This window comes from Nanorana parkeri, unplaced genomic scaffold (assembly GCF_000935625.1).
Source record: "Nanorana parkeri isolate BGI_ZX_2015 unplaced genomic scaffold, ASM93562v1 scaffold301, whole genome shotgun sequence".
Lineage (NCBI taxonomy): Eukaryota > Metazoa > Chordata > Amphibia > Anura > Dicroglossidae > Nanorana > Nanorana parkeri.
This window is the reverse complement of record NW_017306569.1, coordinates 48,299-64,111: the sequence shown is the minus strand read 5'-3', so window position 1 is coordinate 64,111 and position 15,813 is coordinate 48,299. Positions and strand designations below refer to the sequence as shown.

Genomic DNA, 15,813 nt, shown 5'->3' with positions numbered 1-15,813 from the left:
TATTAAGGGTTCAATACCCAATGCTAAATCCAAAAAAAAAAAAAAAAAATGTTTTAGTCGATTGCTTTATTATATTTCAATAAAAACACTACACCAAATTTATTTATAAACTGTTGGGCAGTGTGATGCAACCTTTATCTACTTGCAGGCCCTTTGAAGCACATGTAAACACTCTCTTCCTGTTCAATTTGTAATGCAGGGCAAACACTCAAATATTAGTCAATGTGCATTTTGTCAATAAAAAAAAAACTATCTATATCCATCTTTTTAAGAGCTTTTATACTGTCTCCCTGGTCTGCATATGTAGGGGCTGTGGGCTGGACGAAGCCACAGTGAATTACTGATTCCTGATTGCAAGCTTCAGGCTCCTCTTCTAATCAAACTCATCAGGGCTGTGCCTACAGGACATTGCAAGCATTCCCTGTGAATTTACAGTGTCCAAATACAAGACAACGCATGGTGGGTTACAAAACTACCACCTCAAAAAGGACCATGTGGATAGCGTTATCATCCAATTACAGAAAGCACTGGGAGTATGCCAAAACTGGCAGGATCAACAGGTAATTTAGACAACTCGAATATATTCAATTGAAAATAAATGGGATACGTCTGATCTATTGCAGCACATCTACTTTTCTGATTTAGAAATATTTTAACTGCCAGAAGTCTGCTATACTCCTACTGGATTCTCCACAGAAAGTATAAGGAAATTCACTGCAGAAAAGGAAGTCATTACATGCAGCTCACAGAAGAGCTCTGGCTGTCAAGAGTGGGTCGAGAAGATCTTACCATGAAGAGCTAAGATAATAACAAAAAACTGGAATGAAATCAAACTACATAGCAAGTGTCATCTCTTCCCTGCATGGCACTGCAAACTGCAGCACTAAGGACAAATATTCTTTTAAGCAGTGTAACTCCCTGCTCTTCTCTTGTTCTATGCGGATTGTTATCCTGAGCATCCATTACACTGGGGAACTAAATTTTGGTTGCATTGATACCAGCACTTGTTCTTACCTAATTTGAGTGTGCTGAATTCAAATCTGAAGTTAGTTTTTCTCTGTAAGCTCTAGATTTTTTGCAATTCAATATTTTCACAAAATTTTGACACCTCTCACATGATGACATGGCCTATCTGAGGAATTTTTGGTCACGCAGTCTTAACATTTGGATTAAACAACTGTCTTTGCAAATATATTCTTTATGTATTCACAAAAACATGTAGGTGCATCTCAATATGCATTACATTTTGAAAAAAGGAAAAAAAAATGTCACTTGTGTGGAGTAAATATGTATTGCCACCTTGTCAAATCCGATACATTTATCCATTATAGTCAAATATGAATATGCTTTTTAGTTTAAATTACCATATATTTCGACACAAAGATGATAGGTGATTCAGAATAACTGATGAGGATGGGGTGCAAAGTTCAAATATGTCCTATTCAGGCAATAATTTGTGCTTGTACCAGTGGCGGTTGTGGACATTCTCAGGGCAATGTCGTTTAATGCTCTAGCAGTAGTCTGCCATCATATTTTTGCCCCATCACCCTTGATAGTGCTGTTCCATCGCCATGGGGTCTTGATGGAAGTGTTCTCCCTGTTTATTTACCCGACGTGACCCCGCTTTTTATATTTTACCAAAAATATGGGTGATAAATGGGTGTGGTTACTGGGGGTTGTGACCACTAAAGGGTGTGGCCACGGAGGGGTGTGGTCACTGAGGGGCGCTGTAAAGCTTTCTCGCACAGGGCGCCTAAAGGCCTAAGGCCGGCCCTGTCCTCACTAACAGCCCCAGGGTTCTCGGGGAATTGATCAAGGGGACTATTCAGGAAATGGAGCTCGACACTCATGTTGCAGCCAACAGCCATTCTAGTAACGAGAATCTCATAGTTATCTGCCTTTTTGTTACCAAGAAAGTTTTGTCTAACTGCCACAAAAGTCAGCCATGCTGCCTTCTCCTTGTCATTCATCTTAAATCAGATAAATCTCTATAATCCAAAATTAACAAAAAAGATAAAGAATATTGATGTTTGGAAAAAAAATTAGCCTAATTAGTCTAAAGTTAGGGTAGATGTAACCCTAGTCCTCAAGCTATCGCTAGTGTAAATACCAATGGGTGTCCTTTTTTTTTGCGAACATCACAAGTTTCAAATTGCATGAAAACTAGAGCATGTAGAGGAAAAAAAAACGATTTCATATTTGAAATCAGCGTTGAAAAAAATACTTAGTATGAGCTGAAGAATCTCATGCAACAGAAAATAGGAAAAAATTTGTTCCCCAGTGTTATTCTACATGTATTGACACTTCACAGTAGCACTTTCCTTTTCTGTATGCTGGGTGTAATACACACTATTTTTCTTATTCGGAATGTATTTATACTACACAGTAGTACTTGTTCTCAGCATGTTTTAATTTTGCATGTGTGGACTATAAACTATTTCAGTTGTTGCCCTAGATCTTGTTCCGATACAGTGAAAAAGAATACTTTTTCTGCTTAACTGTTCCTGGAACCTTTGTTCTCTTGCAGAGCAAAGCCACTAGCAGAATTTAAACATTCAACACACTTACAGGTGTGTCAGCTGCCTGTGTATCCCCACCAAAAACTGTGGTTCCATCCTCCGGCCTCTACGTCAATACTGTGTCCCAAAGTAACAGAGGCAGGCATGGAACAAAAGCACCAGGCAGAGAACATAGGCATCCAACCCATCCAAATGTGAGCCAGATGAAAATATGCTGCTACTATTATTACAGTTAGTGAATGGTGGGATAAATCTAAATACATTAGGCCAAAATCCCTATGACGCATAGAAGTTTGCTTGTGTTAAAAATGTTTAACATACTTATAGTAATCTATCTATACACACACACACACACACACCCGTTCAACCATCAGCACCTACAATGGGCATGTGAGCATCAGAACTGGACTACGCCATATGTGCATCGCATACCTGGGGAACCAGGGTGCACTATGGGAAGAAGGCAAGCCGACAAAGACAGTGTGGGCAAAGTCCTGCTGGGAAACCTCGGGTCCTGCAATTCATGTGGATGTTACTTTTGTTACTTTGACACGTACCACCCCTACCTAAAAATTGTTGCTGACTAAGTACACCCCTTCATGGAAATGGTATTCCCTGATTGCAGTGGCCTCTTTTAGCAGGATAATGTGCCCTGTCACTGCAAAAATGGTTCAAGAATGGTTTGAGGTACAAAACATGTTTGAGGTGTTGGCCTCCAAATTCCCCAGATCTCAATCCAATCGAGCAACTGTGGGATGTTCTGAAAAAACAAGTTCGATCCATGGAGGCCCCACCTCCCAACTTACAGGACAAAAAGTATCTGCTACCAATGGCTCGGTGCCAAATACTACACCATACCTTCAGAGGTCTAGTGGAATCCATGCTTCGATGGGTAAGGGCTGTTTCAATGGTAAAATCGGGACGTGCTTAATATTAGGCGGCTGGTCATAATGATATGGCTAATTGGTGTATATCTCTCATATACTCTTACTATTGCTGTCTTTGCCCACATTTTTGGCTTAAGATTATACTGGATGGCACATAGGTGCAAAAAACATAACTAGATTACCTTGGTTATAATTATTGAACAGTTGCTGAACAATACAGAATAAAACACAACTAAGGAAACCAATGAGAAGATACACATTTAGAACCTAATGTAAATGACCATATATCACTGAAAAAATAAGATGAAAAGGTATAACTACATGGCAATCTATGCATACATTGAATAATAATTGCTTTTCTCAATATGCTTCCCCCTACCTTACCTTTTGCTATTTCACTAGCATTCCATAATCTGTCATGGGGAAAAGAGCTAAGTGCTTCTATAGACTTAAGGCTTGAACATCTTCTGCACCTGAAAAAGTAAAGCAGAGTTAATTGGGCTGGTGGCTAAAGACTGTCAAATTAGTATAGTGCTGAGCATGCGACGTCTGGTTTGTGCTGACAATTTCCTCCATGTGGTACATGCAAATTGGAGCATAAAAAAGAAATAGATATAGGTAAGAAAAAGGCAAGACGATTCTCTAAATTACACCTTTAGGGCAAAAAAAAAAAAAAAATCTTTATGCACAGCAAAGTAAAATCCAAAGCTGCGTTCATAACGGTTGCACATACGTTTTTATTTGGATTATAATGCCTCTAGTCAGGGCTGGATCATCATCACTGAAGCCAGTAGGCCCACCTGTTTTGGTACCTTAAAGAACTCAAAAAAAATTAATCAACCCCTGCACTGTAAGGGTTGAGTGCATAGGCGTGCTGCATAACCTATTCCATTAGGGTGTGCACACAAAAGTACAAACACACACACATACAGTGCATTCAGAAAGTATTCAGACCCTCTTCATGCTTTTCAATTTTGTTATGCATCTACACTCAGTACCCCATAATAACAAAGTGAAAACAGAATTTTAGAAATGTTTGCAAATGTATCAAATATCACATTGGCATAAGTATTCAGACCCTTCGAAACAACACTTGAAATTGAGCTCAGGTGACTGCCATTTCTCTTGATCGTTGCGGAGATGTTTCTACACCGTGATTGGAGTCCACCTGTGGTAAATGAAATTGATTGGACATAATTTGGAAAGGCGCACACACCTCTCTATAAAAGGCCCCACAGCTGACAATGCATACTGTATCAGAGCAAAAGCCATGAGGTCAAAGGAACTGCATGCAGAGCTCAGAGACAGGATTATTGCAAAACACAGATCTGGGGAAGGATCCAAAAAAAAAAATTCTGGTGCACTGAAGATTCCCAAGAGCACAGTGGCATCCACAATTCCTAAATGGAAGAAGTTTGGCACAACCAGGACTCTTCCAAGAGCTGGTATCCCAGCCAAACTGAGCAATTGGGGGAGAAGGGCCAAAGTAAGAGGTGACCAAGAATCCGATGGTTACTCTGGCTGAGCTCCAGAAATCCTGTGTGGAGATGGGACAAAGTTGCAGAAGGACAGCCGTCACTGCAGCTCTCCACCGATCTGGTCTTTATGGCAGAGTGGCTACACTCTCCTCAGTACAAAACACATAAAAGAACGCTTGGAGCTTGCAAAAAAAAAGTACCTGAAGGACATGCCGACTGTTAGGAACAAGATTCTCTGGTCTAATAAAAACAAGATTGAACTGTTTGGCCTCAATTCTAAATGTTATGTCTGGAGGAAACCAGGCACTGTTCATCACCTGCCCAATGCCATCCCAACAGTGAAGCATGGTGGTGGGAGTATCATGCTGTGGGGTGTTTTTCAGCAGCAGGGACTGGGAAACTGTTCAGGGTTGAGGGAAAGCTGAATGGAGCAAAGTGCAGTGATATCCTTAAAGAAAACCTGTTCCACAGCACTCAGGACCTCAGACTGGACCGTAGGTACACCTTCCAACATGATAACGTTCCTAAGCACACAGCCAAGACAACACAGGAGTGGTTTAGAAACAACTCTGTGAATGTCCTAGAGGGGCCAGAGCCATTATTTGAACATCACTGGAGAGACCTGAAAATGGCTGTCCACCGACTGTCCCCTTCCAACCTGACTGAGCTTGAGAGGATTTGCAAAGAAGAATGGCAGAAAATTCCCCAATCCTGGTGCAAAGCTTGTCGCGTCATACCCAGACTCGAGGCTGTAATTGCTGCCAAAGGTGACTCAACAAAGTACTGAGTAAAGGGTCTGAATACTAAAAGGAGAACTATGAGGCGAGTGATTTCCACTCATCCTCAAAGTTAGAGCCGACCTGTGACAAAGAAGCTGATCTCGACAGTATTGTAGGGATCTGTTCCAGCTACCGCGCTCTCAGTATATCGCTGGCAATAGCCCCTATATACTGAGCTTTGAGTAGCGGTAGGAGGTTAGTATATGTCCTCCCGTGATCCTAAAGAAAAACGCCCCATAGTGCTCTTTTAAGTACATGTGATATTTCAGTTTTTACTTTTTAATAAATTCAGACATTTCTAAAATTCTGTTTTTACTTACATAGGATGCACCACCAATACTGGTATAAGTGACGATACTGATTATTTTGGCAAGTACTCTTAATCGCCCAAATCCTCTGATACTCACCTTGATACCAGAACTTCTGGTCAGAAGGAGATTTCCTCTGATTGGCTTGAATCCGGCTTCCCAGCCATTTAGGAAGCCGGCATCTGGGCATGAGCCGCCTCCTGACACCGGCTTCCCCGCCAATCAGGCTACCTCGGGATGCCAGTAGTGGTATTCGTTATCGGCACATATAGATAAAAAAAAATATCGGTACTCGTTACCGAGAAACTGGTATCGTGCATATCTATCTATCTATAGATATATAGGGATGCGGTGATACTGGGCATTTTTATGAGTATTCGTGATAACGCCCCGATACGAAGCGCCGATATCGGTGCTTGAAATTTTTAAGCAGGAGCGGCTGCCTGAGGTCCAGCGCTTGCTGGGGACCTCAGACAGCCTGCTGGGGGACACAGCTCATTACCCGCCATGCACAGCCCTGGTGAGCAACACAGAGTATGTAGCTTGATATTATTCTGCATTGTTGTATAATGTATTGCTGGGATGTGTAGTCCTCTTTTGCTGGTGTTATTCTGCATTGCTGAGATTTGAAACTTGGAGTCAGTGGCAGAACTACCAGGAGTGCAGTGTTTGCAGCTGTGACTGGGCCCTGGTGCTCCATCTTTATCCTAAAATCATTAGTCTGCATTGTTTTTAAAAAAAACTGTCCAGACAAAAAAAAAAAAAAGGTATCGGTAATTGGTATCGTCAAGTACTTGAGGAAAAGTATCAGTATATCTCTCTCTCTCTCTCTACACACATACACAGACCTGAGGCATCCCAGATTTCCATCTCTTCAACTGTCCCTTACCTCTTCCAGCCGAGGTGCAGCAATGAAGCATGGGGCTTCGCCTAGATTCCTGATTGGGTGGGAAGCCGTAGCTACGCTCCCTCACAGGTTCCAGGCACTGAAGTAAGAGCCGAGCGAGAAGAATCAAAGCACTTGCACATCTCGCCGCCCAGCTCTTAGAAGTATCACTGTCCACAAGCACCCCCCACGCCCCCTCCACCACTGACTGTGCACCATTCAGCACCACTGCTCCCCACCCTCCTCAGGTGGTATAAAGGCTAGGGACACCCCTGTCCATAGGTCTTCCTTCTCACCATAAATCTTCAATATACCTGCAGGCAGGGCCAGATTAGCATAGGAACCACACTGGAGCACTAGCTCCAGGCCGCCATTGAAAATAGGCCTGGATCACCTCGGTATGGCAATCTAGGCTGAACACAATCAGGCAGAGGTGCTGGCCGCTCTCTAATTAGGCATATTAGGTGGCTGCTCACTGGGTCACCAGGCCCTCTTGTTCCTTTCGAGGCCCAGTAACAGACAAGACGCAGACAAAGCTTCCTGGGACTACAGCTCCCAACATGCCAACACTCCACAGCTCCCTCCCGTGGTGGTAGATAATCGCCAGGGGGAGAGAGGGGGTAGCCTCACTAAAAGGGTTAAGATCTTATTTGCCCAGAGTTCTTCTTTAAGTGACACCTGTCTGTTGATATCACATTTTTTTTAAACTTGTTTTCCTGGTTTAGAACATAATCCTAATTATTACAATAATGTGTAAAAAATGAAAATAATCTTATATGAGGTGACTATGCCTGCAGTCAATGGTTATAGATGCAAAAGTTGCCTCTTCCACTTAAATGCATGTGTGTGCTGTAATTAATTGTAAATTTTGCCTTGCCTCTAGATCTAGCACATTACATTACAATTAACAAGGAACCGAACAGGGAAATTTGGATTACCAGTCTTTTAATAAACACAGCTATGCCATGCTGTACCGCAAGGATGGTAACACCACTATTCACTATTGCAGCTTCCAGTGTATCATCTGCCTGCTTAGTGGACTATGAAAGATGTGCTGCCACAACAACGTGACTAAATGTTGTATTGTGAAGCCGATATGTTGTGCTGTACCTCCTTGTATGTACATTTCACTCCTAGCCTGTGCAACTCTCCAGAGTGATAGTTTGTCAACCTGGATCCCATAGCAGACATAGTAACACTATGTCTGCTATGTTTTTTTTTTTGCCAAGACCAATTATATTATATTGTAAACAATGGAGTAGAAATAAAGGAATACATATTATTATTCTGTATATATAAGCCACCATACCCATAATACCATCTGCTGCCTTGAACAAGAAATGGAGCTGAAAGATCTAATTCTAGATGGGCCTGGTTAGATTTTACTGGGATTATACTGTTAAACACTCTTGATAGTTTGCAGAACTCCTTGAAAGTCCCACCTGCAAATAAAGAAAGACAGTATTTCAAGCGTGTATAACAGGCAGATAATACTTTCAAATATTCACTTTAAAGGCCCGCTGACACTGTGTACATTTTACCAAATGTTACGGTAAAGCACGAAATAGTGCGGTGTGTTGGAATGCCATATATTTTAAATGGCACCCCAATCCACGTAGGCAGCAGACCACAATGCACTTGTGTTGTTGTGCACCACAATACACTCGTGAACCATCTATGTGGGTTGGGTGCATTGCAATAGAAAAAAGTAGGGTATGTCTGGTTTTATGTGCAGCCTAACACACCAAATGCTACACACAATGGTGTGAACAGGCCCTATATACTTAGCAACACAAGCATGTTATCTTCGAGTACACATAGTCTATGTTATTCACTGTGGTGTTTTGATATATTGTTAAACCAAAGCAAAGAGTAGAGTTCTCAATCTATATTATCTTGTGTATTTCTAGGGGCAAGGATAATCTGTGCCTCATCTTTTACTTACTCTTTGTAATACGTTTAAACATTGATTCACAATTTACATGACATCTTTTACACATTAGTAGGAGTGTTGAACCATGGTAGTCATTGATCAATGAAGAGTTTTGAGTTTATCTCACACTTTAAACAACTGTATAAAATAAAACACTTTTAAAACAACTGCTCCCAGAAAATGATTTTCCAACCAAGGAGGAAAATGATATCAACCAGCATGATATCTTACTGCTTTTGCATACAGCCACAATAGGTGATGCAGTTACCATATTGACTTGATGGCAGTGCAGGGTACAATGCTGCCTATCTAACATGTTTTTAGGCACTGGGAACTGTAGGGAGAACAGCAAGCAAGGCCATCGCAGTGAGATTATGCTATTTTATAGTCCAATGACCAGGAAGAGGAAGTTGCAAAGCTAAAGACTAACATGCAACTGGCTCTTAAAACATGCATTATGGTGCACTAACATCCCCACCCCTGCTTAACAAGCACTGCAGTGTCAATGTAGGCTGCAGTTATTGTGAAGCAAATGATTTGTCTTGGCACTTGATAGAAGAGAGGTCTAGTTTAACTACATAGGTGAAAGTAATGTCTGCCTTCGGGGAAGAGAATATTACATTTATTTCAGCTGTTTAAAATGTACTAGCATGTGTAAATGACAGCTAAACTCAGCAGCAAAATACATAACCATCTGTCCAGTTTCCCCCAGAAATCTGTGAACAGATCTAAACAAGAACTACAGTCAGGATAAAAAGAAATGCCATTAGACTTACATAACATTAGACTGCTTGAACTTGGTATTTTACTTTATGACAGTGATCTGCAGACATACCCAAACTGAATGTTAGAAAGCTCTTCCCAGGGGATAAGAGCAAGCTGTTTCTGATCATGCAAAGGGAATGATCAGATGGAGCTGCTGCTGAAATTGAAAAATGGAAGTCTTCATTTGAGGCAGGCTTATATGCAGGGTGAAGACTACATGAAACATTTTATTTTTCTTTCACATAGTTCAATAAAAAGGGGATAGCATTTAATTTACATATCACTGAACGTTTTACCTGGAGCAGCCTACAACCCTTTCGCTGCCATTGACGTATGGCATACAGCAGAACACAACTGCTTGCAGCTGGCCTCGTCAGTATGCCATATGTCGGTGGCTTTTACCCTCTGCTATAAGCTCATGGCCACTTTAGCAACCATGAACTTACACCAGAAGGGTTCCCTGAATGTCCCCTGTAAATTAATGGCTGTCATCAGCTATTAACAAAAATTCCGGGCTCATGAAAGTCATGCATGAACAGGAAGTGATGTAAAGCACTTCCTGTTCACTCATAACTGGAGACACATAGTACAGTCAGCATCTCTCTTCAGTTTGCTCAGTTAAGATTTAAAAATAAAAAAGAGAGAAGCTGATAGGCTGCAGTGCACATCTGCACCAGATTTTATCTACTACAGTTTTGATAAATTCCACCCTCTGTGTCCTCACTTTCTTTTTCCTATTGCAAAAGGGAAATGTCAGGGGGTCTCCGATATTTCACAGAGCCCCCCCCCAGTAAAAAATAAAAAACCCCACAAACCCCCCCACACACAGATAACATGCACCATATTGTGGTGTACACCATGCACTGCAAACACCACAGAACGCATCGCAATGCTTGTTTTTATTTTTTGAACAACATTAACCCCTTCATGACTGAGCTTGTTTTTAGTTTCTGTTCGTAAATGACTGACACACTTTTGACATTTTTGCTGTGTGATTCTTCCACGTCAGTAATATACTTTCTTACAAAGTACACCCACACATATTATATATTGTTTTTTAGAGGACAGATAGGGCTATATATTTATATCACATATGTGTGTCTAACGCCTCACTTAGGACAAATAAAATATAAAAAAAAAGAGGAAAAAACACTTTTTTCCCAGTTTTGATTTGTAGTATTTTTTTTACAAAACCAGCACAGCTAAAAAAATGCAATAAATACAATCATTTATTTGTCCCTTATTTTTATTTACACATATTTTTTTACACTTTTCACTTTTTTTTAAACTTAAAAATGTTATTTTATTTATTTAATTATATCAAGCAGTCATTGTGAATTAATCTCACTGTTACTGCTTGATAAATTAATACATTTTTGGTTATCAGGCTGCTTCAAACTTCAGAACAGCCGATAATAAGTTAGTGACACTGATCCTGCAGCAGTTCAGGATTCAGCTGTCACTAAAGGTTTTCTGATTGTTGCAACAACGATCAGCAAACTGAAACATTCTCCTTTCACGAATAGATACATTATGTATCTATTCGTGAAAGAAAAAAAAAAGCCAGTATAGCTTGAGAGAGATATCTCTCTCGATCTATACGAGCTGTCAGAATGCCGGCAAAAGCTTTTGCCGGCCGCTCTGCTTTGACTCTCAGACACCCGATATTAAGGTATCGGGTGTCTGAAAAAGGTTAACCCTTTCATTAATGAATGCCTCTGTAGTAAGGGCATCCATTAATGAATGTTAAAAGCTGATTCTCAGCGGTTAACAGCCCTCTAAAGCAGCAAATAACTCGTCACGTAAGTCATTTGGTCCCTTTGTGGCTGGACGCACAGTGTACGTGTCCCGTCACGAAGGGGTTAATTTAACCATGTGGCATTGTGATGCATCGCTGTGCATTTTGATACGCTGTGTTGCTATTAAATGTACGCCTGTATCATTTTATCACAACACAGCGCACAAAGATTTTAACATAAAGTTGCTCATTTACAGTTTTGCTTTCCAGAATTTTTTTACTATTTCACAAAAAGGTGCAATTTAAAATTTACAAATATTTGTTATTTATGAACTTAATACCGTTCTATCTTTTAGATGTACTCGGAAAGTATATTCTTTGTGCATTGATACTGATTTTAGCGTACTTTTATCAATTTGTGTATTTTTATCGGTTTACTATTTATTTGACAAACATTTGCAAAATTATTGCAGGACCTACAAAATTAGTAGCACCATCTTTTTATTCTACCGGGGCTGTGCTGTGCTTGACTTCAAACTAGCTTGCAACTTGACATGCTGTGTATATCAGGAGCACAAGAAAAAGTCACAGCAACCTCAGAATCATCTTCATTTATAATCAAATGCCATGGAGCATAACCGCTTTAAGACTGGACAAAAAAAAGTTCAAAGAATCCTATGAAGGATTATGCACAATAGTGAACACAGAATATTAACATTGGCTCCAGAAAAGGCAGTGACAGGATTTGTAAGGGATTCCAATGACTACAGAGGCAATGTACATGAGCAGGGACAGAACAAAAGCAATGTTGTAAAGTGCCAGTTCGGAGCAGCAAGTCCTCTTTACTATGCACCAGGCTGGCACAACCACAAAGAGCTGGGAATAAAGTGGGAGAGACCACACCCAATCTCACATGCAGCAAAATGACATCTGCTTTAGATGAATAAGTTAAAAAGTTTATAAATCTTCATCAATGGACTGGATCTTTTCAGTTGCTACAGTACATTTACACGAGAATAATTACTGTTAAAACATACATTTTAAGATATAAGATTAATCACAAAACCATGAAACAGAACTCTGTTCACATAACATTCACAAATCAAATGCAAATCAAAGAGGTAATAACACATAGAACCACTGATATCCTCCCCAATACATATAACCATGAAACAATGTCAGGATGTGACATTCATATAGTTGATAAGGTCGGGCTCACTCTATAGGGAGACTTTACCAAATCTGGAGCAGATGTGCACTGCAGCCAATCAGCTCCTCGCTCTCATTTTCAAATCTTACTAGAGCAAACTGAAGAGAGATGCTGATTGGTTGCCATGGGCAACTGCTCCAGATTCTGGTTGCTGCAGTTTTGATAAATTCCCCTTTATGTGTTCCTCAGACCAATCTGTTTCATTATGAGTGGAACTAAGCCCTTGCTGTCGCCTGCATACATAAAAGGCCTGATGCATTTAATTTCTCACTCAACAGATTTAAACTTTTTCTGGAAAAAAGGAGTCCGAGACCAATTTGAACTGTATTTAACCTATCACCAAAGCAAAGATATAGGAATCGGACATACACAGCCCAAATGTGAGCAGCTGTTATGAATCTGTATATTTCATACACATCAAATAAAACAATACATTCTCTAATTTAAGGGCAACTGCACTGTTTGCAGGCTAACATCATCAGTTCACAGATTGATTTCACATGCACAATGTTCTGTTCTGAATGTTTACACCTCACTATTTATTCAATTCGGTTTCCTAAATTGACTACAACATAGTTTGTGCTCTATATGGTCTGATTAATGATCAGATCTCTTGCTCTTCCAAAGGGAAGATCCTTTCAAGTAAAAGAACAGTTATGTAAGTAAATGTATGTGTTATACAGTTTGAACTTCATAAAAAACCCTAGTGAGAAACCAGAGCTTTAAGGACAAAGTCCACATTTTGCAAAAAACAAAACTTGTACTAACTTGAAAAATACAAGTCCCTCTGCTCCAGTGGCAGACAGGGCATGTAGCCTCTCCATTCACAGATACTGTAAATGGATGATGTGGCTGTGCTGGCAGAGCCATGCAAATTTTAAAAAATTGACCGCAAGAAGAACCCTGTGATTCAGGTCAGTGGGGGGGATGAAGTTATAACCATGTTTCATGTTAGACCCTAAATAGCACAGTGGCGTAGTGGATAGCGCCACTGGGATTCCCTGGTTCGAATCCCGGCCAGGTCAATATCTACAAGGAGTTTGCATGTTCTCTCTGTGCTTCCTGTGGTTTCCTTTGGATATTCCGGTTTCCACCCACACTCCAAAGACATGCTGGAAGGGTAACTGGCTGCTGTAAAAATCAGCCCTGAATGTATGTATGTGAAATAGGAACCATAGATTGTAAGCTCCTTGAGGGCAGTGACTGATGTGAATGTGCACTGTGTAAAGCTCTGCATAAAATTATTGACACCATACAAATACCTGTAATTAAAAAAAATAAATAAATGAAATATGGTTAGAATTGTAAACCTAGCCTTTAAGAAACCTCTTGCTATGCATTCAATTACATACTTTCATTAACCTGCTTAACAAGCATGTTACATTTATTTTTTTCTGTACCTAAGCTTCTCAAGAACTTTAGTACGGGTTTAAACAGTTTATAGATTAGGTCATAGTGCCACCCAGTGGTACATGTTATGAACTGCAGCTCATTCTTACCTTCTACCATGATTAGTGATTGCTCTGGATTTTGTAGCATATCATGTTTCTTTACAAAATGAATTGTCACTGCTCTGCCTTCTTGATCTCTCTTCCATATAACAGACTGATACCAATATGTATTTTGAGTATTTGTGTTGGGACAGTTGGTGTTCTTTCCTTGCAAAATATTGTCAAGCTTTTCTTCATCTGGGATGTCTTCCCTAATAAAGAAAACATATCTGTAAGAACTTGCTACTACTGATGCATTAAATGTGAAATTTTAAGAAACTAAGGTGCAATAGCAGACTGGTCACTGCTTGGTCAGGGAAAAAAAAGCTGGGGACCTTTCAACAGACTGTCCAGCCACTGCACTCACAAAGTAGAAAACGGAGTCCTGGAAATGATAAGCGGCTGTGCTGATACACAATGTGAAGGCATGGTGTATCATTAACACCATCAGGAAAGCAGTCCAGAGCAATAATGTACAGCATATGCCAGAGAGAGGGCACGTCGATGAAAGAGGTTGAAGGAAAATCAGCTGCGTTAGGAAGCGCCCAAAAAAAAAGTGAGAAACTTAGGAATTTTGATTTACTTTAGGGTATTATTGCTAAGTCTGTGCACATCACTGGTTTTAGTTATCTTAAATGCTTGGATGGACCCACACTTGATGCATACATATTCCCAGAAGAGTAGACATATCTTCTTAAAAAGGTCACACAAAGACACCCCATGCTTATGCAAAGCAACTAGCAGGTACCAGCAGTGCATTGTTAAATCTAAGTCAGAAGATTGTATGGGCATTTCTTCTTTGACCAATCATGCATTATGTCATTTATTTTTCTTGTCTACTTAATTGAATGATTCTTTTGAAATACAAGTTCAATTTACTACTTGGGTTCAGGAAAAAAGAGAAAACAAAAAAACCAACAGGCAACTTTATTAAATGTAAAAGTTAAAATGTGAAGGATGACTGAAAATACAGTGGCTTGAACTTAAAGTAGCAGCAATCTAAGCATGGGGTTTATATTTTATTTTGCTAACCCGCCCTTTAGCAGACATGGAATTGTTGACAGGAAAGCAGATCTATCATATGTTCCCTAAAATGAGTTTGATAGCAGTATGATAATTACTGCCCATGCTAAATTTGTGCCATTGCTAATCCTGGATTATACCTTTATAGCTAGAACAGGCCAACTAACAGTGGCAGCATGCAGAAATATGACACTACTATCAACAGGTTTTTACTAAAAGACCATTTAAATTAATTTAAGGTTTAGAGGGGTATTTTACTATACCTATAGATTAATTTAGCCCCCTACCTCTCTGGACAACTTCATCAAGACAATAGGATTTTTGTACTTACAGTGAATTCCTTTTCTTTGGAGTCCATTGAGGGAGACAGGAAGTCTTTCACCTTTGGGATATCCGAAAGCAGTTCAACAGAGGGGTGGGTAACACAGCAAACAAACAACAGGCACAAGAAAACAGAAAACTGGGGACTTCCTCCAGCTCAAAGAGCCACCTTAACGATCTTAGCCCCTGTTCACACCTGAACGTTTCATGAACATGTGGCAAATGTGCACTTTAACCCTTTCTCTGCCAAGAACGTATGGCATACGGACCTACAAAAGTGCTTCCAGCTGGCCAGGTCAGTATGCCATACGGACCTGGCATTTACAGTTCTACTATAAGCTTATAGTAGAAGCAGTTCTACTATAAGCTTATAGTATAACTGTTCAGCAGACTGTCCCCTTTAAATTAATAGCTGTCATCAGCGGCTCACAAGCCGCTGATGACTGCTATTATCAAAAATACCGGGCGCCCCCCCC

The 15,813-nt window shown here is 40.2% G+C and overlaps 1 protein-coding gene across 1 annotated transcript in view; it reads right to left on the bottom strand.

Annotated features, from left to right (window-relative positions):
* Positions 1-15,813, bottom strand: part of POT1 (protection of telomeres 1) — a 56,815-nt gene that overhangs the window by 4,465 nt on the left and 36,537 nt on the right. Inside the window, exons 9-12 of the mRNA XM_018557740.1 lie at positions 14,003-14,205; positions 8,167-8,299; positions 3,791-3,879; positions 4-23 (exon numbers count right to left, since the gene is read on the bottom strand). Of these exons, the coding sequence (XP_018413242.1) occupies positions 4-23; positions 3,791-3,879; positions 8,167-8,299; positions 14,003-14,205 (445 nt within the window). The remainder of the gene's footprint in view (positions 1-3; positions 24-3,790; positions 3,880-8,166; positions 8,300-14,002; positions 14,206-15,813) is intronic.